Source organism: Protomyctophum bolini (assembly GCF_963924005.1).
Source record: "Protomyctophum bolini genome assembly, chromosome: 10".
NCBI lineage: Eukaryota > Metazoa > Chordata > Actinopteri > Myctophiformes > Myctophidae > Protomyctophum > Protomyctophum bolini.
Genome location: NC_137871.1, coordinates 8,622,857 through 8,647,785, shown reverse-complemented (window position 1 = coordinate 8,647,785; position 24,929 = coordinate 8,622,857). Strand labels below are relative to the sequence as shown.

The 24,929-nt window shown below is 42.0% G+C and overlaps 1 protein-coding gene across 1 annotated transcript; it reads right to left on the bottom strand.

Annotated features, from left to right (window-relative positions):
- Nucleotides 1–1,842: 1,842 nt before the first annotated feature.
- sesn4 (sestrin 4) lies at nucleotides 1,843–20,497 on the bottom strand. Its single transcript, XM_080773264.1, has 9 exons — nucleotides 20,346–20,497; nucleotides 13,658–13,855; nucleotides 11,996–12,178; nucleotides 10,827–11,063; nucleotides 10,082–10,196; nucleotides 9,470–9,594; nucleotides 5,320–5,486; nucleotides 4,996–5,140; nucleotides 1,843–4,266 (listed from the first exon to the last, which is right to left on the bottom strand). The coding sequence occupies exons 1-9, from the start codon at nucleotides 20,409–20,411 to the stop codon at nucleotides 4,177–4,179; spliced, it is 1,326 nt and encodes a 441-aa protein (XP_080629390.1). The 5' UTR covers nucleotides 20,412–20,497; the 3' UTR covers nucleotides 1,843–4,176.
- Between the last annotated feature and the right edge of the window lie 4,432 nt (nucleotides 20,498–24,929).

Below are 24,929 nucleotides of genomic sequence, written 5' to 3'. Positions count from 1 at the left end.
CTTTTTCTTCTCCCCAATGTTTTCTTTACAAATTGTAAAGTCAGTCAGAGATGACAGTAAACAATTCTGAACAGTGGAAATAAAGTTAATCTGTTTAACCCATTTGGCCAAAGCCATTGATTTGAGCTCGTGTGAATATTACCACAGCTTGGACAGTTACCCTAGAGAGCCACTAGAGGGCAGTGTTATTTTAAAGAACAGACATACTATGTTGACCTACTTATACTCTTACCAGTGCTTAGTCAAAGTAATGACAGAAAACCGTCATGTAAAAGTCTGTCATAGACTTGTGGAAACCTATCCTCATTTCAATCACTAGATCGTCAACGATGATCAAATTAAATAAATTACAGTGGAAAGTGGACAGTTTCCTCATGCTGAAAAGATAAGTGAACTTCAAGGTTCAACAGCTGGTGTTGCCCATTTTGGCAGATGCCATGTTCTTGTAATGTTTTCTTGTATCAGTCTCCTACTTTGACTAGGAGGAATTTCTGTCCTCTGCAGAACTGTTAGTGGGCTCTCTTGTGGTGCCTGATTTAAGTCCACCCATACTCCCATAGCATTTATTTTGGATAACACTTATGGCCCCCTAAGTCAGGGATACTCAAATAGATTTACCTGTGGGCCACATTACAAAAATGGCAAGGGGCCAGGGGCCAGTAGATAAAATTACGACATTAATGATACTTGATAACTTCTCTCTTTCAATTGCTTTATTTTCGCAAAATGTATCAAATTACCATTTCCGCAATTTCCATTTCCGCAATTTCCGCAATTAACATTTCCGCAATTTCTATTTCCGCAATTTCCATTTCCACCATTTCCGCAATTACAATTTCCGCAATTTCCATTTCCGCAATTTCCGCAATTTCCATTTCCAACTATTAATGGCAGCTGGGTTTCATCATTCAAATAAAATAGAATTCTGTCCGTTTAGCTATAAAATTATGTCGGGGAATAGGGATACACAGTATATGTCTTTCATTTGCATTGCATCCCCCCCCCCCCCCAAGCTTTTATTTTCGTTCGAGTAATAGTACAACTCTAATAGTATTACTTATAATAATGTAATTAAAGATAACTTCATTCAGACTTATTTATTTTTATTTCATTTTCCAGATTTTTTTTTCTTCTTTTTTTTAGATTTTCATTGGTGGGCCAGTCATAATAGCCTGAGGTTGAGTATCACTGCCCTAAGTGACAAATCAAAAACAGTTGATCCTGTTTTTCTCTCTAAATTGAACATATGGGAGGATGCCAGCCCAGGTATGAAAGTGGTGGGCTGTATACCCTCCATTTCTCCTATAGACATTTTGTGGATTGGTGTGTATATTTTGGGACATCCAACACTTTGTCCATGAACCCTGTACAGATTTAGGTGGCCCCATTGCCCTTCCTCTATCGCCATCCATAGGGCAAAATGTATGCTTCAAATATAAAGCAGATTACAAGATGAACTCTAATGACTTTGGGGGCCCCAATGGCCTTTTCTTGAGCACATCATACAGTGAATATAATAAATATAGAGGATATTCGCGTGACATCATCATACCCGGAAGTAATGCGGGAACGCCTACTGAGTGGCCTTGACAACCCATACATCCAAACAGAAAAGTCCTATCTGATTACATTAAATGACGTTAAACAATGTTGAACTCACTTTACCACTCGGTTTTCCATTCACTGTATGCATGTGCATGCACATACACTCCCCCCCACACCACACCACACACACACACACACACACACACACAATAAAAAAATAAAAATAGTGGGCCAATGCCAATAGTTTTGAAATTAGGCCTTTTCACAGCCACAACAAACACAAAACAAAACAAAGTATTTGATATAACATCTTTATAGAAAACATGTTTTTCACATTTCCAAAAAAAGAAAACTTTTTTTTCCTTGTTTTTTTCCCACTTGTTCATTTTTTTTGTTAAGTTTTATTGTCCATTAATTTACGTGGTAAATCTGAACAACTGTAACATCCATCTGTGTCGTAGGCTCTTGCCGAGTCGCTGGGGTTTGTAGGTGATGTCAAACAGAGACAAGCATTTACAGCCTTCAGTCACCATATCACAGGTGTGTTGATCAACACCATAAGGTCTGTACTGTGCTTCCAAACACTTCCCGTCTTTACAGGAAAAAGGACCACCAGTTACTCCATTTTATTCAGTGTGGAGGTTTCCCAGTAACCAAAGCTCTCCAGCGCCACTTCAGTTTGGCCTCAAGGCACCTGCATTAACACCTGTATCAATACCTGCGTTAGCACTTGTAACACTTGTATTAACATCTGCATTAACAGCACTTTTCACTTTAACTGATACACATTAAGCCCAATTTGTACTTCATAGTACGACGGCGTTGCTTTCCGCCAAGAATGTTCAAGCCATCGCGACACGTTAGCTTTCAAATTAAGTTCTGGTCGGCAAGCAACTGCGTCATTCTACGGCGTGCAAATGAAGCTTTACGGTTAAGTCTCTCTCGATCTTGTAGTACTAAACCTAAAAATCATCCACACCTCTAAAGCTACTGGGGGTGCAGCACGAAAGGTTTAGCAGCAAACCCAGATACAAGAGGACAATCATAGTACTCTCCTACAGTTTACAAAAAAGTAAAAAAAGAAAACTAAGATACAAGTTTATAAAATATCTACTTTGCACATTGTACCATGGATCTTTACCTGGTAATTTGCTTTAATACATCTCACCAAATACAAAGTTGACAAAAAGCTTTTTATCATAACTCCATACTGTTGTTGAGTAATCAAGATTCATTAGTGATTGACAACCAGTGCACTTATACTCATGGACACCTTTTTGTGTAAAATACAGAGCAGTGCTGAACCCCTTCAATCCATCCATCTATCCAGTGCATTGCTGCATTTCTTTGGGATGGTTGTCGTCTTTCTAACTTTCACAGGCTAATTTATTCTTTGTCATACGACCCTTTTGACAATTGTCATTTTAGTGTAAAAATAACATTGTCAGTTGATTTCTTTTGAGCGACACTTGTTGAAAGACTTGTGCAACTAAGTACAAGTTACTTTTAAGATGGAAACTCCTTCATTTCTTTGCCAAAGCACGTCAATATTAAAAACACTTGCTAATGGCTCAGTTTTCCTTCACTGATCCATTTTCTTTTAGCTTATCCATTTCTCTATAGAATGTGTTTTGATTAACAGCCTTGCAAACAATATTTCTCAGCAAAGTTTTTTTTTTTTTTTTTTGCAATGGCTGAAACCAGGGCATAGCACAGTCCCAATAATTAAGACCTAACTAACACTGCAGGTCCTGAATTAGATTCCAATTGACTCAAAAAGAAAAACATTTATGGTTGAAAACTGTAACGGAGTCTGAAAGTTGAAGGACTAAGTCTCACAAGTCTGCTCTGCATCATTCAGTGAACAAGCAAGGCATCAGACCAACATACTGTGGGTCTCAATTTCTACCATTGAGATACGTACATGTACATTGCATTATAAATATATAAAGTTAAAAAAGTGCTTATTAAAAGAAACTATGGGTATGTGATATCCTCCAGCAGTGTCACCTTTGACTTTGTTCTTGACCATCACTTTTGTAAATGTTTCTCCTCTTCGTTCTCCATTCAAACCACCAACAATCACGTAGGATTGTCACAGAACAAAGGATGGCCAGGTCTCTCAACAACATTCATTCAACTTGTAGAAAAAGATGAATATTTTTGTTTCGTTTTAGAGAAGAGCATAGCTGAATACAAAAAGTAGAGTGATAAACCAACAAGGTCTTGGCCACTGGTAACCATCACATTGCTACAATGAAGCACAGTCTGCTTTCATCACAATAATGTTGGAACACAAACAATACCAACAGAAATTAAAATTGCTAGTAATAATTGCACATAACCATTAGGAGAGAAGAGATGTTTGATATGAGGATGTCGCGACGCAAGCCACCCTTCACATAAAATGTAAAGAAGAGATGAGGAGACAAGAGGGGAGCTTTTCATACTGTAAATACAACTGGAGAATGAATCGGAAAAAGGAGCGCATCCGCGAGACGTGGTTGGTTTTTTTTATCCTGAAACGTGTGTCTCTCTCTCTCCCCCACCCGCCATCTCCATCCTTGTATCTCTTAACCTGGTCTCTCCGTACGTACCGCTGGGCAGTTGGACTTTGGGTGTGTCTGGGAACTAGGCGATCATGTATTGAGTGATGGCTCTCAGCGCGTACAGGAGCTCAGCCTGCAGACGAGCCTCCATGATCAGTAAATTCACATGTATCTGTGGGAGACACCAGGGGAGCTGATTTAGAATCAGTTAGCATCTGGTTCAGCAGCGTGTGTCAGTCGTCACATTTACAGAGCATACCGCGAACAAATCCAATACAACTCACTACTCTCAAGTATCCAAGCTTCCAGTTACACCGGCCAACAATGTACCTCCATGTTTATTTCACTTTATTCACAGACTTCAGACTTGTGAATAACACAGGTAGGTTCAGAAGAAGCAAAAGTGAAACATGAAAGAAATAGCAGGTACTCTAAAAGTACATCTGCACAGCATTTCAACAGTTCTTATCTAGAGAGACAAAGAAGTTCTTCTATCAGCGGTACTTTGTTTAAATATTTCTTCTCATCGTTTTGCTCTGCATGTGGCAGTCTCTGAAGTTGAATTCAGTCTATTCTCATAGCATGACATTGCATATTTTTTAACGTGGTGTTGAAATGTTGTTAGTCTTTACAGCACATGATTTACCACCTATATATTATTGTTTTTGCTTTGTTGCTATAATGCAGATGTTCTTGCTAAATAACGACCGTAAGTCACTGTAAATGATGTGGTCTTGTTCCAAATAATTCTCCAATTCACAATTGTTCTCAGCACTCAGTTGACCAGGGTCCACGGCACAAACTCACTCCTTGCACTTTGTAAATCGCTCGGGATAAGACAGCGTCTGCTAAATGCCTAAATTGTAAAAATGGCAGCAGACGATCAATAAGGGTTACTGACCCGTTCTGATGGTTTGAGTGGGGTCCAGGGCAGAGGGTAGACTGGAGTCCTGGTGACATCTGGGAAACACGCTACAGCCTTGATGTAGAGTTTTAGATCCCTCTCCAACAGCTGGTTCACCTCCCCATAGTCATAGTCATCGTAACTATAAACACACAGTATGCACTTATGACAAATTATATATTTCTGAAGAATCCACTTATACAAATCATATATTCCTGATGTAACCAGATATACAAATCATATATCCCTGATGAATGTACAGTAATGCAGATCAAACATTCCAGATGAATATATACAGTTTTACACTTCAAATGGACTCACCGTATCCCTAGCACACAGTGAATGTAATTCCATATGGCTCTCTTCAGGTCTGGACTGTGGACGGACGGGAGACCGGTGACGCTCCTGAACCGATCGTCTAGGAGATGTCCAATGTCCGAGTACAACCTGTTGACCAGCGAGAAGCCGTGGTCCTCCCACGAATAGTCCTGTTAAAAATACAACACAAACTTAACTTCAAACAAACCTTCAAACCAAACCTTACCAACAAAAAGATCCCTTTAGGGCCTTGGTTCTACAACATTTTAATTTCAAGGAATTCAAACTCTGAGAGTGTACAAATGGAACCAAATGTCCATTTGCACAATCTCAGACCCACAGCTCGCCCATTTGGGAACCCCCTCAAGTAACCCTCAGGGTCCAAGGACCACTGCTATAGGGTGACTCAATTAACACAATATAGTCACTTAAAAACTTCCCTAAGATTATGAACATGAAGAGTTCTCAATGGGCCTGAAATAGACCGTAACTGGGCCAGAGGCTTGGCCCGGCTTGACTAATTAGCATAATTGTCAGCCCGGCCCGAAAAAGTTGTGTCGGGTTCTGGCAGAATTTGAGAACTCTAATGGACATATAGCCCTGAAGAGAAGATTTGGACAGCAGTAAAAGGCCAGTCAGGCAAGTCAAGTAGTTAACTAACCTGACTGATGAATTGAATACAGGACCACAATTGAAACAAGCCGTCAGGGCTTTTTGTGTCATCTTTTTAGCAATATTGTACAACTGTACCTTTTGCAAACTGTTAATAAAGTATTGAATCAATCAATCAAACCATTTTGCTAAGCAAACAAGATTACAATCAGAAACGCGTTACTGTCCAAGGACTAGACATGCACAGGGATTTGAACAATAAACACAACTTATTAGAGAACACAAAAAATAAAAACACAAAAAACTAAAATGTAATTACATTTACCACGAATATGCACTTTAACCCATTCTGACCGGGCACCCATTTTGGTGTTGGCATCATGTTATGCTTTAGCTATTGAAAAATAGCAGATCTACAAGCTCATATCGCGCCACCGAGTGGCGCGATACGAGCTTGTAGGTCTGCTATTTTTGAAAAATTCGAAGAACGACTGACATTTTTAGAATCTGATCTCAGGTCAGAATGGGTTCATCAGACCAGTGTGTGTCCAGTGGAAACCTCGTATGAATCTGATCTCAGGTCAGAATGGGTTAAGCTCCAATCCCTTTTGGGGAACATTCCATAACATACAGTTCAAGAGGAAATAAGATAAAGCTTGGGTGATCTCGGAGCGGCATTTTTAATTCTCTTGGGTAGAACTAATATAGTCTGCCATCAATCACATCTAAATCATGGGAAAACAAATCCCTTGTAACAGTATACTGTATGTATTTAGATGGAAATTAAGTGTTTCTGATGTTTGACTTTGTGCAGCTAGGTTGACAGACATGAATGGATAAGTATCATAACGCATGCATTCAAAAGGGTCTGCACTGGGAGACGAGGGTTGAAGTTGAGGGTTGGAGTTGATGTTTAATGAACCATACACAAATGTTATGTTATTGTAAATTATCTTCAATAAAACCACTAAAAGACTATATTTAGTCAATCCGAGTCCCCCAGGGTTCAATACTAGGCTCCTTCCAGTTTTCACTTTACACTAAATACAGCTGATCTAGACGCTCAGAACACTTTGCAATGGTATGTGCATGGAGAAGTTGGAGAACTACTATTTTTGCTGAATCTTCACCCCAGAATAGGGATGCTATGGTTAAAGTTGTTCATTTACATAGATAGACCTAGCACAGTATTCAACAGTGATGTTGACATAGTATAGCCAATGTCAACTTGTAGTTATAGATAGCCCCTCAAATCCTCGGAGAACAAAATTGAGGTATAATCAAAACAAATACACATACACTTAAAAGGTATTGTATGTAATGCAGGCTGAGTCCGACATTAACATGTCTGTCCCATTCATAAACACAGTATATTGTGAGAGCCGTCTCCACATACTCAACTACTTCTGGGAGAATACATTATTTTGGGGGCAGGGCTTGACATTAACTTTTTGAGGCAATTAATTTCCCATACACTTGTCCAGACACAAATGTCACTTGCCCGGAGCACAAGCACACACAAATACATTTTAAATTAACTAACTGTAAGTTGGTTTTGGGGAATACATGTTTGAACTTTGAATATTAGTTGAATATTCTCAGTTTACAAGTTAATAGCCCTAGAATGTCTGTGATCTAATATACATTGTATATGTACCGGTAGTCCAAATACACAGCCATAGATCGTTTCTATGCATGGTTAGCAGACCGACCTCGTCTGCATTTAAACTTGTATCAGTGCGTGTGCACACACCCAATAAATCATTCCTAAGGCTTGGAGTCGTTTTGGAGACTAGTTTCATGTTCATTTGAAAGTTCTGGCAGAAAACGTATATTCAGTAAAATATGGACGACATTCTCTCCGGCGAGGGGCCCGGAATGAGTGCAAGACTGAACATAAGCACAAATGTATGGAGCACACAAAATAGGTGGTGTGATCAGTTACCACCCATCAATTGTGTGTCCCATACGTTTGTGCTTCCAAAACATCAACTGTTCCCTCATATTTTCTGTCCAGGTTTTCCTCGTGTAATGGTGTAATGATCCATAGTGTCCTTTCGTGGGTGTTTACATTCGAGGGTCGCCGGTCCTCTCGAACGTAACAGTTTAACGTCATGCCCAGGACATAAAAGTAAAAGTGGCGATATTTTACATAAAACACGTTTTCTGCCAGAACTTTCAAATGGATATGAAACTAGAACACAATATCTGCAAGTCTTAGGAATTCATTAATTAATGCAGTGCTACAAGTTTAAATGCAGACATGGTCAGTCTGCTAACCGTGTGGGGATAGGACCAATCTATTGCTGTGTATAGAGGGTATGCGCATGCTTAAAGTGAATGGCACATCGAGTGGCAAAGCAACAGGCAATGGGAGTTTAACATTATTTAATGTTGTTTAATGCAATCAGATAGAACTTTTCTGTTTGGATGTTTGGGCTATCAAGGCCAGATGTAGTTTTTTGCCACTCAGTAGGCATTCCTGCATAACTTCCGGGTTTGACGATGATGTCACGCGCATACCCTCCATTTGGAATACATGAAATGTTTGTAAGATCACCACAGACATTCTAGGGCTATTACCAATATTGGAATGGTGATTATTTGGAAAGCCAAACACAGAAAAAACACAGAAAAAGTGAAACCAAGAGTCGCTTATCCAACGGACAAGTAGAATTGTGATGCACAGTTGCACACCCACCCGGCCCGCACCGGAAACAATCCGGGAAAAAGAAACTGAGAAATATTCTTTGCTAGCTTACCTTGCTCTCGATTTCATTTATACGATAAATGATCCAAAAAGCGTTCATATTTTGAACGAGAGGCGGATGAGGAGCAGAAATGACGCGCTAGTATTTCCATCAGATCAAAACCACGGAGAGCGCCCTAGATGAGCAGATACGAGGCATTCTTTCTGCCGCGCTAACAGGCTAGTGAACGGTAAGCTAATATGACTGAAGAGCGAAGCGTACGGTGGTCGAGAGTCCGACAATCAGAATATTCTTCTCTCGCCCGATAACATTGAGGATGCGCTAGGACGTGTACACACGTCCTATGGATGCGTCGACTTGTTTCAGTATTCATTCATGATGTATTTTCCCTGATATTAAGGTTATTTTTGCAGTCAAGATTGTATTGGGGGGGGCGAGGGACGCGAGACAGCCAAAAACGCTGAGAACCCCTGGTCTAGAGGGGCGGGTCGCGGCTGAGATTTGCACACGCCCTGACTGGTTCACCGATCTGTCCGTCAGCCCCCGGCCCCTCCTCTCCTCCCCCTAGTGCAGCAATACGTCACATCACAGCAACGCCCACCCGGGAAGGGTTGACTCCCACTTCTAGACCAGAGCGGCCAATGCGGTTTTTTTCCCCCCAGGCTTTTATTTTTCGCGCCGACGAGAACGAAAGCCTGGGTACCGAGGCCAATTATCGCCGCATGACAAAGTATGCTGTGGGGTCAATGTTTCGTAACACCACAGCATGTTAGTGACCGGAGCACCTGTTGTGAACGGGCTGGTGTCAGATTCTCCTCGACCGTCCTCACCTGAACCCTGAACACTTGGAAGTGGTCGTCCTCTCGGCGGGCGATCTCCTGGTAGTAGAAGTCAGGGTCCGAGATGAAGCGAGAGGAGTCTGCGCAGTATAGCACCTCCTCTTCCTCCTCCGTGTCTGACGGGGACGGGACGGGGGATGGAGGAGCAAGTCAGTAAATAATATACACATGACGCATGATTATCCGTTCAGCTTTCATGTGAAGTTTAACTGCGGCTACTTTGCATATCACAACACACGGTTTAACTGCTGTAGAGAGTGGATACACCTATGGGCGAGTGAGTGTGCGTTCTGTTATTAATAAGTCATCCAAAAGAATAGAGGGACAGCCTTGGTTAAGATTAGGGTAAATTATTTTAAAAATATTTCCGCGTTATCTTTGACAGTGACAGTGACACAACGAGCTGTGTGAAGAACTACAGCCTTATATTTGGCACGCGCTCTTACCAGGTGAGCCACCGGGGCGACCCGGGTTACAGATTTTGAGGTTACGTTTAGGTTGGGCCAGTAGGCCAAGTGAAAATGTAATGGAAAATTGCCATTGAAGTCCCCCCCAAAGATAACAGAAATGTGTCAGTATCTCAAGTAGGTCAATAATGGCTACCTGTTTGCTGGAGTGTGTGAACCAGAAGGAGGCGCTCCTCTCGTTTCTCCTTCTCCTCCTGTGATCTGTGGATCCTTTCTTTGAGACCCACCATGTCGCAGCTGGAGTCCAGAGACTGTGGGGACAACAAGCACACGGTCACCACCTCACCCCAGGACCACCAAGGACCACATGCCATTTGGGGGGGGGAGGCAGTTCTTATGCATTCGCATTTGCTGAGCACCTGCGTATTGTGGTCGTCAGTTATTTCACCATGTGTTGCTAAATTACAGGCAGGCCCGTGTAATATTTTCTCCCACGTCTGGAACAGACTCGGCATATTTCATGCAAACAGCATCCACAGAAAATGCAAAAAGGGATCTGTATCTCTTATAAATGCACCACGTCTCTATGTGTGTGTGTGTGTGTGTGTGTGTGTGTGTGTGTGTGTGTGTGTGTGTGTGCGGTTGTAATGCACGTAACTCGAGAATTTGTTATGCAGACGTTGTGAGTGTGAAAATATTGAAGGGGATAGGGCCCGCACACCAGTTTTACAGAGTTTCTTTATTTTCGGACAACGTCTCAATCTCCCAAGATCTTCATCGGGTCAAGTAAATCCTTTGCCTGAAACTGGTGTGCGGGGCCCCATCTCCATCAATAATTCAATATCATGCCTTATTGGCACAGCACCCACCGTCGATAACGTGCGTGTAAATAGGTATGCTCACGAGTGTGTGGAGAAAAAAAAACCCATCAGTCCGTTTACCCGTCGTCTGGTGAAGTGTTCGGAGGCGGACAGGTTGGGGGTGTTGCCGTTGGCAGCGTCGGATGGGCAGTAGCTGGGCGGGGGAGTCCCGTTGGGCGTTTTGGGGATGGGGACGGCCTCCGTGTCCGTTCCACAGCCAAACACGAAGCCGCATAGAGCGTGACAGTGTGCCAGCAGAACCACAGCCTGGACCAACTCAGCCAGCGACCAGCACTGCTCTCCTGTCTTCAACAGAGTCTGGAGGAGACAAAACACCACACAATGTGGTTCACACACACACACACACACACATTGTGGACACATGTCTGACCTGCGGGTCAGATAACCGATATCAGATGTTGACACTTATGGGACCTCTGGAACTGATACCGATTCTAATATTAGTTTGGGTAACATGAGTCGTGACTGCATTACTTTGGAAAAGAATAATACACCCGTTTCCAGCATGTATTGTGCCTAGTCATCTGGCCGATTTTTTAGATTCTAGACAGAATTAATCCCTTATGTTTCCCTGTATGAACAGTTATTATACGCAGGTCAAACAACACTAACAAATCTTCAGTTCAGCCATCATATCAACTTTAGACACACCATGCACACGCACCGATACAAACTGTCACACGGGCCAATATCTCCAGTGGAGCCCAACACAAAATGACAAGAAAAGGTTGCCACTGCCTGGCTGTATAAAAGGGAACCTTGGAAGGGAATTTGGGAAACTACACAACCTCTTTGATCCAATGAGAGTAAGTGGGAACATGGGAGGAATGTTTTTTCCCCATTTGAAAAGTATCAGTCGTCTGGCCAATAGAAGGCCAAGACATTACCTTTGATATTACTTAGTGAGCAGTGACACATCCGGCCGTAAAACACCAAAATAAACCAGATTATTTCTTCTGGGACTTTTTAAGTGTCTGTTCATTAATCTAGACCTTCAATCTATATAAAGTTTTTAAAAGTTTTTTCAAATAGATCAGAATTGATTTAGCAAAACATCAGTAATCAGTGGTCTGGGTCAATCCAAAAACAAACAAAAAAAGGGTCGGCATCGGACCCACAAAACTGGCATTGGTCGGGCACTAATCCCCAGTATGCGTCAAACTCTCAGGGTGTTTTGTGTGTGTGTGTGTGTGTGCGTGCGTGTGCTAGTGACCGTCGTGGTTGCATACCTGGATGTGTGAGCAGGCAGTCAGCCAGGGCTGGTGAGCCAGGACCTTGTTGATGTGGTTGAGGTGGCGAAGGCGTGGGGGCACGGCCTCCAGACCCTGCAACCACTGAGCATCCCCGCCGACCCGCAGGAACTGGGCTGAGTGGAGAGCCACCAGATAGCTACAGTGGTGCCTCGCCGCGGCCTGCGGAGCAGAAGAGAAAGGGGAGGTTGAGAAACACCATTCGTTCCATACAGGCGGTCACAAAGTCCAAGTCCTTGAAAACAGTTTGGCTTCCCTGTGGATCTCTGATGTCATCATGCATGACATGTTTGTCATTCTATGACATAAGGAGCACTATGACTGATAGTGTACCATCAGTGCTCTACACATTTTGGGCTAACGTTTCAGCCCAATCCGTACCCCCATTGACTTCCAGTATAAAAACATGAGTTTTTTTAAGTTAATATTTCAAAAAGGTATAAAATAAATAAATTATAAATATAGTGTGTGTGTGTGTGTGTGTGTGTGTGTGTGTGTGTGTGTGTGAAAGTTACACTAATGCTGTCAGCATGTTCAAGCTATGTTATTGTTACCATGGAAGATACACCAGCTTAGTGGCCTTGTGGTTAGAATGAATGTCCACACTGAAATTGGGAGGTCAGGGTTTTCTTTACCAACTGCTTGGCTCTCAAGGGTTGGATAGGGGTTAAGTCCCTTTGACATACTCCAGGGGGTGTACTTATACATCATCCCGACTCACACAGAAACAGACTGATGGGCCACGTGGCTTGGGAACAGTTGGTTCCCAGGGCTACTTATTTACTTATCGATGAAGATGGCAAGAGCAGATGCAACAATCATCGTCACCCACTGCCATATCCAAAAGATACTGCGTTTGTTGTATGTTCAAATTTGTTGAAGTGAGGAGGAATTCGTATGGGTTGAAATTACGTCTTTCTCTGCCATTAGGGAATGAAATCTCTGCATTCTCAAATTTAACCAAATATTTCAGACAAAACTGCATTTATGTTTATTTGAACACTTTCATCTGTAAGACATACAGAATAAACTTTATAATTAACACTTCACCACTTTTCAACCTATCTTTAATAGGTCCTCACTAATGCCACAATTTCTTTCTACTCAGTCTGTGTCTCATAGGAGGGCTGTGGGCAGTTCAGGAACCGTCCACCAGTGACATCATCATTAGGCGGATTAGGCGGTTTTGAGGTTTTATTTAAATATACTGTATATTTAGATTTTTAATATTGTAAGAAAGATGGCTTCCATTATCGCATTGCAACTTTTCAGTAATAGATAGCCTGCCGTTTCTATTAGCTTGGATTCCCCGTCGATGATGTCACTGGTGGACAGGTTTCTGAACTGCCCACAGCCCTCCTAAGAGACACAGACTGAGTAGAAAAAAAGTGTGGCATTTAGTGAGGACCAATATGAATGTAGGTTGAAAAGTAGGTCCTTTAAGTATATTTAAAATGAGAAAATTACAAGACATTTAACTCAAAAGGCATTCTAATGGGTAATGGCTGACTTTCTCTTTTTACCAGGGCCATTTGATAAGAAGGAGATACTATTTCTATACTCTACCATTTCCCACCGATGCTTACGATAAGTTCACTATATTCACGCATGCAGAGCGGCTGGCAGGCGTACGGTACTGACCATGATAGCGATGTAGTGTCTGTAGGGCAGAGGCAGGGGGCCGTCCATGTGCAGAATGTAGTGCTGTGTGCGTAGGAAGCTCTCCAAGTACCGGGGATGAGAAGCCATCTGCTGAGACACGGCGTCCACGCTGCCCCTGCTCACCATGGCCTTCATGTACAACAGAGACGCTCTGTCCTTCTCACCGTTCACCATCACCTACACACACACACACACACACACACAACTTTGGTTACTGATAAGAGATAAATCAGCGTTCACCTCAGCGTTCATTCAGATTATGTATACATTCAGGGCATTTGAAACAGTGTTGTCTTAGACACTTGGGATACTCCTGCCCGATTCTGACAGTGTGATAAAAGTGATACCATTGTATTCCTTCCATGATGCTTTTGCATTATATGTATTGCTTGGGTATTGTTACGTGTAGAATGTAAAAGAAGATGTGTCAGTGTGAAATATATAATATCAGATACACTGTACAATTAGAAAGAACTTAGGTTGTGTCGTTTGTATGAATGAATATGAAGTCATACTCCCCCTGTTACAGGAGATCAACAGAGCATAAAGTATGCGACAAATATATGACGAATGCACAATGTATAACAAAACTGAAAAACACATTTTGCAGTCAAAGGAGTTTAGGCCCTGAAGTGCGGCTACCACTGGTGGGTAGAGCGGAACGCACGCACGCGCGCGCACAGTAGTGTTGGACACCTTAAAAACAACTGCGGAGGAGAGAACAGTCTGCAGTGATGTTGTAAAAACATTCCTCCTGTTATGGTGTTTCTCTACAGAAAGCCAACAAGGACATGCATAGAGGATACAGAGAGGTCACACTGCTGCTCAAACAACAAACTCTTATGGATAAGAAGCTGGATTAATGATAGACTAGTGGTGTGCTCGTTCAGCACATGTGTAGGTGTTTGGAATGCGTGCCCGAATTAAGCGGTCTGGTTCTGGATAATCGCTGATCTGATCAACTTGACACTCGAGACGGCACAGCCTTGGTTCCTCAGCAATAAACCCACCAAGTGTGAAAGAGGATCGGATGGATGGTCCTCAAGATATGTGAAGGAGAGGCACAAAACATACACACTGCACATACATAAATGTAGCAGTATGTACTGTATAGTGTATGCATGATGCAACACAATATCATCAGAAGAAAAATACCCAGTTCTTCATTTGAAAAGGGGATTCACAATAATGAGGAAGCAAGCATTGGTAGAACAAGAAGGGACTGATGGACAGACAGACGGACAGACAGACAGAGCCGAGGAGGCCTTCCAGAGGGCAGCGCTCTCCTCAGTAGCAGTTCTGGACCAGACCAAACACACAAACACAGCAGCGTCCTGGTCGCCAAGAGAAACACACCCATGCAGAGAAGGAAGCTGGCCTGCTCTCAGGACCCAGAGCCATCTACTGTAGCATGAGGCCTTGCTCATACAATGGTCTCTCTAGCAGACGGTGGGAGCTTCGCCCTGTATGTGAAACCCGAGTGCAGAGCCCAAAGCCAAGTTAGTTCCCTGCAGCCTGAGGGAGCCACACTGGCATTTGCAGTGTGGACGGACGTGCCGTTTCCCCTTTAACAGCTCGTCCCATTATCTAGGCGTATTGGGGGGGGGGGGGTTCTCGTATCAGAATCACTTCGACGCATGTCAGAGACCACAGGGAGGGGGGGGGGGGGGGGGCTGCCAGGCTGGTGAACGGTGAAGCTTGTTACTTAATTTTAAGGTCATGGCAGCTATCTGGCATTCGGCACCATGTTATGTTTATATGACTGGTAGCTCCATGTGGTATTTCACTTCTCTCTGCAGTGATTGAAACGTACCCCCTCTCTCTGCAGTGGTTGAAACTCAGTAACGTACGTACTTACCCCCTATTCCTACAGGTCCGTTGAGGGGGCCCGGACCTGTAGGAGGCACCACCTCCCGACCTATAAACAAACAGCAGGCAGCCCCCAGACTGAAGGGATACGTGCACACGTTAACCACTTACGCTACAATATATTTTATCATACAACAAAGGACGACAATTGCAGCTCTACAAACTCACAGCGTGTCCCATTGTGAGTGACCTTGTAGATCGGCTACGTTGCTAAATGTTTAACAGATTTTCTGTTACAACAGAAAATCTAAAATACGGACGGCAATATTAATGTGGTATATAATAACTATCGTCTCCCCCATCTGTTGCTTGGGTTTATTGTTATTACAGTCCCACTGTCACAGTAGATCAAATAGAACAGAGGAGGATTGAAAAGGGGTTGTGAAATGCATTGGAGTAAAAAAAAAAAAAAACATGTTGAGACATAGACCCTGACCCACTTTTGTGTCGACAAGTGAACATGGGAACCATTCCGCCATGGGCCAGTGGCACACAGGTGTCTGTCAGTCAACATCTACAGTCAAGAGTAAGACAACAGCTTTCACCAACACGTATCTACTGTTCAATGATGATGTCAATTAACATAATGTAGGTTACTGGCCTCAGATGATCTTGGCATGAGAATACAGAATTTAAATTAGAGCTAGATATTAGCTTTGGTTGATATATCTGACATTATTTGCCTTTTTTGACACTATCGGTATCTGCAATTATGCAGTCGATCTGTCCACCTGTTGTGCCCATTTTAAGTTTTCAAATGTTTCCAAAAAAGCATATCCAGGCACAAACATATATTCGTGTCACTCACAGCGTGACGCATTGTAAGCTTGTAGATTGCCTATTTTAGAAATCTATGCAAATCTATGTTTTTCAGATTGAATAGAAATACAAAACTCGGTCATCGGTCAGGCTCTACTCTCAACATCCATCAACACAACACACAGGAATGAGAGACAATCGCGGATCCAACAAACACGTTTGTGTTCTTTGTTGAGCAGCCAGTTCGTCCACTTAATTTAATGCGTTTGCTTTATTGAGAGAGAGTTATGAAAGCCGAGAAGACAGTACTGTAGGAAGACACAGCAGAGATTACCCTTATGGGATTTGACCCTAGTCCAGTGGGGATATTAACCACTGCACATCTACAAACAGGGAAATAATACACTCCTCTTGTTTATAACATCAGATTTCAGTAGGACTGGATAATAACGGCATGGCACACCCATTTTGTTTCCGACCTCAAAACACAGCCAGGCAAAACATCTGTAAAGGCAGACGCTCGCTCGCTATTTAACTCGTGAATTAGACCATGTCATCAGTCTTGCAACATTAAGTAAAGCTCCAATAATAACTAAGCTATAAGAGGGGGCTACATTACACCTACTGATTTGAGGCAGGGGTGGGGGGGTGCAGCGCAGTACCAACTTCTGACCACCTAACAATGACATGGACAGAATGTGTCTCCGATGTGTCTGGACATGCAACAATAAGTCACAAAGAAACAGGAAGTACAGTTTATGTCACGTCAGGAAGTGACACATCGTACAGTCTGCACTAAATCTGCTGACGCACAGCAAAACATCACCTCTATATCAGGAGGACTTACAAGATTAACTCTGATTAATCTGACCTGAGAATGCTGTGGTTAGTAGAAAGTACCACTCAGTTTTTCTCTAGTCTAAAGCATTTAAACTAAAAAAAAAAGTATCATTGCTGTTACAGTCCAGTGAAGTTAGTCAAGTATCACAGCTCAGACACGGAAACAATTGTATGGCACCACAGAAATAGAATAGCCCACCTTGTGAAAATTGCAATTTTTCATACGAAATAATCAATAGTTGTGTCAACTTGTGGGTAATAAACAAGTGAGGAGTGAGTCAGTTGGCCTGTTGAGCTGCGTCAACGCTGCATCCACATAAACCGGTACCCACCAACCTCACTGTATTTCCACCACCGTACAAGCCATATACAACTTCAGCTAGTTGACATAATGTACTATAGTCCACTACCTACTCTTGAATATCTCAGATGTATAGGCTTTTATATAGGGAGATAAAGTTAAATAATGGGACCATTATGTTGCATTACATATCATTGTGTAGATTTCATGATCGTATTTATTACTCATGTGCACTGCAGTGCAAACAGGCCTGAAAGCCATATGTCTAGCTGAATATAAGTCATATAACTTACGATTATTTATTATTTATTATTTAGGACAGGTGCAGATGGTTTGATATTCATAAAACACAAACTCTCTCAGGAGAGGTCATTTGTTTATTGATGGAGCCAGAGGACCAAGGCAGGAATGAAATGCAAAACAACGATGACATCACTTAAAGGAAAAAGAGAAACACAGGAACAAAGACAGGCTTTTGCTAACAGGCTCAGAACAACAACAGAACCAGCAGCACCACTCGCAAAGGAATATCAACGCAGGAGAGCATGACCTAGGCAGAACAAAGAAGAGGGAAAATGATGCCAGCAGTCTTCCAAGGGTAAATGTGTCAGTGGGAGGAGGGACAAGAAGAAGAGAGAGCAGGGGGCTGCAGATACAGGAGAAGGATATTCAATCTGCATTCCAACTGCAGGCTGAACAGGGGGTCCGTCCTTATCGTTACACCGGTTGTCCCGACAGCCTCAACCAACTCATCCGTCCGTCCGTCCCCCCCACCGGAAATGCAAGCAGAAGCCAGCCCAGTTTTTGGCTCTGCAACCTGAACTCAGAGAGTAGCGCAAAACAACCAGCTGCAGCCCAGAGCGAGAGAGAGAAAGAGAGAGAGAGGGGAGGGGAGCTGCTGGGTAGGACAGCAGCAGACACAACCAAGACAAACAAACCACCAGTCTACATGATGAAGAAACACAGGGCAAAAGCAGTGACTGAACCACTCAGAGAACGAGTGAGCATGGCAAGCAGGTAGAACAAAGAGATGCAGTGTGGTAGTCGTAGAGACCCATGTTGATGCGTTAGAATAACGCCATTTATAACATCTCTCCCTCAGGAAAAGGGAGGTTATACTATTGTCTACTGTTTAAAAAACTGCTTGCCGTTGCATGTCTACTGTCTAGTGCATCTGTGAATTTAGAATTTTTGTCAAGCTAAAAAGGCCTTAGAGAAACTCAAGTTTAGAGGAGTTAGAAACAGCCAGGGTCTGGCTAGCAGGCTCTCTAATCTGTATGCCCATGTTTTCAGAGCATAGAGGCTAACATTAAACCCCAGTAATCCCCAGGTACAGGAAGTAGACTAATTAAATGTCTGTGTTCATGGTCTGAGCCATTACACCAGGCATTATCATACCACAACATGACAATTAGGGGGACAGTTAACTCAGCTCAACTATCTCACAGAGTTACCCGGATGTGATCGGTGACATTGCTGTGCAGCCTCTACACATGCCATTCAAGAAGAATGGCCAAACAATGACCGTCTATCCCCTCAGAAATGCACAGTGGGCATGACAACAGCAGTCAGAAGATCTGAATTCCTCACTGCTCACATTCCTCCCCTCTGTTCTATCTCCTTCTAGATGCTGAGCTGCAGGCAGCAAACATGCCTTTGATTGCACTTTGAAAGGCGCCCCCTCACTGCTGCAGAAAGAAAGGCAGCGGAGAAGAGAAAAACAACTTTGATTGGCAGTCGAGTGCAGCCAACATAACAGCACAATAAAGTCGCTTGCATGTAAAGAAGGAAACGGGGGGAATAAACACGTTCCTAATCGGACTGGGTATCAAAACGTTGATCTCTCTGTATCCTTTTCAATGAGATATTACAAAAATGACACGATCTGATGTCAAAGACAAAAGAAAATCTACTGCATTACTTGAGTCACATACAAACAGGGACACAGTGCTTGAGCAAATTTTAAGATGATGTCATCGTCACTTCTCTTAATTTGCGAACACTGCAAATCAATTCATATGAAATGTCGACACATTTCACGAGACAATTTGTCATTACAGCACAATAGACTGGGGTAAATCGAATTACCCAAAGCCAAGTATTGCATGTATTGTATCCATATCCAACTGTGTTAGCAACCCTGGCTTACAACACATGCATTGCACCGATACATTTTTATGAATTTTGCTGGAGGAAAGCGCATCTTTTATCTGGTTAACAGTTAACCTTATTTTAACTATAATGTGGCGAGCTACACATGGGGGGGGACGGGACGAGTCAATTGGTAATGTTCTAGCTTTAAAGTAAGGGTGGTCACTTTCCATCAATTAATGCAGCATTTTCAATTATGTGTATATTTATTCATGCACATTAACGCCTTTGTTTATTGTAACGTGTGTTTTATAGCTTTTTTTGTCTGTTACGTTAAGTTATAGGACAACCAGAAGTTTGCGCCGCCTTATAATTGTTAGCCATTGTAAAATATAACGTTTGTAGCAAAGGAGGAAAAGTTGAATAATGAATACAAATTCCCTCGCTCTTCACATTCACACGGTTTGTGTTTGTTTGTTAAGGAACGAGGCAGTGACAGAAATGTAAAAGGGTTAAAGGTCCATTAAACACAATATATATATATATTTTTAAATAGATTAAAAAGATTTTCAGACAGGAGTAACATTACGTAGGTTTTTCCTACAGCGAGGTATATGAACCATACTGGATTTGTGAAAGCGTTATTTATTTTAGAAGGGTTAAGGTGCAAAGAAGACAACATTCCCCACAAATGAATGAATGTCAGTTTCTTGTCTCAGGGGTTGAAGCTAGTTAGCCCGTTAGCAATAGTTGTTAATAGACTAACTTTAATCGAGTTAAACAGCCATTAAAACAGTGATGTTTTACCTGCTTTTGGACTCGCTGGCATTGGGTTCTGAGGGAATAATCCATTTTATTTGTACAGATGATCATTTTTTAAATCAAAAGCTGTTGCTGCTACATGGATGCAGTCTTTTTTCTATCTTGGTGGCTCTTCCAAGCTGCTAACAAAGCTCAGACCCTCTCCAACTGTGGAGCTCAGAGCTCCAGAGGAAAAGAAAAGGTAAGGAGTACATAGTCCGGAAGGATGGGAACGCTGTGATTGGCTGGTTGGTTGTCAGATATACAACGTCGTCCAATGTCGTCTAATATCCAACTTTCTCTGACAACCAACAGCCTATGACAAAGTGACTGTCCCTCCAGGCTATGGGTTGCGTGACTCGACCAGGAGAAAACGAGAAAACCTCCAAAATCTTCCCAGCCGTGCTGACAGCTCCAGTGACAGCGTTGTCCAATCAAATCGCAGGAAGGCGGTGTTCTACAGAGGGTGTGTCTATATGCAAATGAACATCTGCAAACACATAGGGGACTTCTACCTTCTTTTTAACCCCCACCAGAACACGGGCCAAATAGATGGATAGGCATAGGCCTACACCTGTATTGATATGCAGTTGTCATTACAGTATTTATGATTTGACACACAGGACAGGTACAGAAGAAGAAAATAAATATAGTGAGGAGTCGGACTAAGTACTAAGTTCTACTAACAAAAATAATACTTATATATAAGGGGGGAAACGAATCAGGAATTAAGAAAATAGTACCAGAAAGTAGTACTACCAAATGGTACTATTGGCCCTCATGCACTTGGACTGCGGCTGCCTGGGAAATGGGTGGTGAAAAAGCATTCAACAGGTGTATAAGTGTGGTCAAAGTGCACAACATCATATTAATAGTGAATTAACAGAAATTCAGTCAGATGAGTCTATCTGAGTTATTAATTTATTCAGATAAAGATGAAAGTTTCATAAAAAGTAAGCAAGTATTATAAAATAAATCAATGTTATATGAATATTATTAAGGACAAAACTAAGTATCATGTGTTGTGTGCACACACACAGAGCTAATAAATGCCACCAAGTTAAGTAACTCATCCAGCAAAGGCAAAACCTTCCAAATGTGGAGACAAGGTGGAACATTCATGTTAATTTCCTGAGACCTAATTGAAGTAAACAAGCATCATTGACTTCAGTCTCTGTTTTTGCCATGTGATGTCTACCAGCGACATTCCATTTGGATAGAGGGCTTATTTGATTAACACACTCCTCTGTCCCATTTGTTAGTTGTGTGTGGACTTATTCAAACCACTATACTCTTGATGAATTGCATCTTTGTTCTACATCAGAAATCTTGGTATTGGCATTCAGCTGGACCATATCAGACTGTTACACTGTCATACAATGTGATCCAATATAGACAGTACTAACACAGTACGCACTACACAGCCACTAAAATTGACTCATAGTACCTTCTGTCTTGAATTGACAGACAGACAGACAGACAAACAGACATTATGGATATTTATTCATGCATACTAGCTCTTCATGGAGTGACTTTTCATTAAGTAGAACACGTTTTATTCCACCTTTTAATTAAATTCTTACGTAGAATATTCTTAATTGCTTACGGCCGATAAATTCATTATTTTGCTGGAACTAATCATCTATGTATTGATTAAAGGGCAATGGGTAAACACATTCTGCCTTTAGCCACAGATTCAGATTTCTAAAACTCTCTGACATGGAATGGAAACTCTTAGGCCTACAGTCTATAGTCTACAGAGGCGAAAACTATACATTTCATGTGATTTAGTTATGTTTAGACAGCTGCATGCAAGATCAAACCCAGATTGCAATGAGTTCAAATAAAACCTTTTTTTGTATAACATTCTTTTTGTTTTTTGTTACTCAGCTACATATATACCAATACCATGTTGTTCCAGTAGGGTAGAGGACTGATACGATTCAGTAGCCGAACAGATTGCATGGAAACCATGATTTTATCAGGAAGTACAGACATTTCTATAGATATAGCTAGAGGATACTATGACACATCTACAGTATCTCTGTATCTGTGACACTACATTTAAATGAAAACAACTAGAGAGAAAGAGAAACTATGGTGGAGAAAACCTAAACCACATGATTCCAGCTCCAAAACAAGCCATAATTAGATTTTCTTTGTCTAAATACACCATGTGACACCTGCTTAACCACTGTCATGCAGGCATCCTTATTTTGGGAATGCCATATAGACAACGATCTCCAAAAATGGTCAAAATGTTCTAGAATATGTGTAAAAGAATTCCCAAAAGAATTAAGTGGGGGTTAAACCATATTGAAAACAAGAATAACGGTATGATTTAAAAAAAACTGATCTCAATAATAAAGCAGGGAAAGCAGCTGTACCTCAGCTGATACACTTTCATGTGTCTACTGGGGTCGACGGTCCGGGTACTAACGTATAATTTGTTTTTCTCTTCAAAATAAAATTGAGAAAACAAGAAAATATCATGTTTTATTTTTAAACATGAAATGAAACAGCAGAACACAGGTCTGTTTTTCGTTATTCTGAATGTCTGTAAACCTTAGAGTATAATATTCTAAGCTGTAAACATTGGAAATCAGCGCCTGTTTGCGCCTGTTTTCTGTTTGTGTCAGTTTCATTTATGTATTTTCTCTTGTAAAACAGAACCAACTAGAAAAAGTGCCCCTCGGGGCACAGGTCTCCAGGAGGCCACAACCTGACCTGGCCTATAATAGGCCAATATGAAAAGGGTGCCATTTGTTCTTACACCATTTTGAATTGAGGCATTTTGTTCCAAAAATGTGTTTTGCAAAATTCCACCTCTTGGTGGTGCTATAACAGCCCAATGTGAAAAGGGTGGGATATATTCCTCAGAGTAGGACAGTCTGTGAAAGATTTCACGTAAATTGCACACTGCATTCATGAGTTGAGGCTGTTTCAAGAGGGCCAATCCTGCAAACTTTGAAAGCCTATGTTATGAAATATCGGACAGAATATGAAATATCGGACAGATCCGTCTTTAACACATGACTATAGAGATAGTGTGTAACGATTTGCAGGATTTTGGGACAGAATCTGGAGGAGTAATATAAAAAGATGTGTTTTTCAAAAGTTGGCCTCCTGGTGGCGCTATAACAAGCCGTTCTGGAGGTTCAGTTGGCATCCAGGGAGGGTATGTGCAAAATTTGGCATCGACTGGGTTAACAGTGCCGGAGATTAGCTGTTCACAGACGGACGGACGGACACACGGACGGACGGACGGACGGACGGAGTGCAAAACATACTCTCTCCCCATGCCTTCCCTTTGGCCTGGTGGAGACAATGAAGACAGAACACTGAAGCTGTGTTCCATTCTTAATCATAAGGACAAAAGAGGCCTGTTTTTTGTTCTAAATGTCTTTTAAAGTCTAAAATTGGCACCTGTTTTCGTTTGAAGAACATTGAACCTGTGTTCTGTATATTTCCATTATGCATCTGAATCAAGGAAACAGCACACTGAACCTGTGTTCTGTAGTTCCATATTATGCATCTGAATCAAGGAAACAGAACACTGAACCTGTGTTCTGTATAGTTCCATTATGCATCTGAATCAAGGAAACAGAACATTGAACCTGTGTTCTTAGTTCCATTTTCCAAATAGTTCCAATATTTCTTTCATATTTGTGTGATATATAGGCTATAGTGATATTATTTTAAGAGTCATATATTAATTAATAATTATTAGGCTATAGTGGGAAACGTCACCATAGAATGCAAGACATGTTGGCACCACGGACATCTGGGCACCATATGTTTTGGATGACTGGGCACTTGGCATATGTGGGTACTTGGACAATGGGCACCACCTGACTTTTTCTGACATTATTATTATTATTATGTTTTTTCCTTTACATAGTATGTTGCATGTGTGTGTGTGCATGTGTGTGTGTGTGTGTGTGTGTGTGTGTGTGTGTGTGTGTGTGTGTGTGTGTGTTTGTGTGTGTATGTGTGTGTGTGTGTGTGTGTGTGTGTGTGTGTGTGTGTGCGCGCGCACGCGTGTTGAGTAGGCCAAGTTGTCTATTGTGATAGTAGTTAATGGCCGATCTACAGAGAGCCCAAACACGACCCCTAAGTCAAGGTGGTGCCCAGTTGTCCAAGTGCCCACATATCCCTAGTGCCCAGTTGTGCAAGTGCCCACTCATTCAAGGTGATCCCAAATTGCCCAGTTGTCCAAGTGCCCACTCGTCCAAGGTGCCCAGATGGATTTGGTGCCCAGATGTCTGTGGTGCCCAGTTGGTTTTGGTGCTCACTTAACCCACATTAAAGGTCATCTTTGTGCATGTTTTGGCATGTTCTATAATCTATATCATAGGCCTAATGGCATTAATGGATTTTATTAAGGTCGCAGTTAACTCTGAAACCTTGCGTTTTTGTCATTCAAAATCCCCATACATTTTTGTCACTCAAAATCCCCATACACGTGGAAAGCCCCCATATATTGTGCCCAGGTCTCGTGACATCACTATAGGTCTTGTGACACCACTATGAAATCATCAGGAGTGATGGTATATCAGGGATCATCTCATAGTAAATGTGACCTGCTGT

Excerpts from the sequence above, each read along its gene's own strand:
- sesn4 (XM_080773264.1), bottom strand. The coding sequence starts at position 20,411 with ATGATCATCTGTACAAATAAAATGGATTATTCCCTCAGAACCCAATGC. Across the intron at positions 10,197-10,826 it reads AACACTTCACCAGACGACGG|TCTCTGGACTCCAGCTGCGA; the intron begins GTAAACGGACTG and ends TTGTCCCCACAG. Across the intron at positions 5,487-9,469 it reads TCCAAGTGTTCAGGGTTCAG|GACTATTCGTGGGAGGACCA; the intron begins GTGAGGACGGTC and ends TATTTTTAACAG.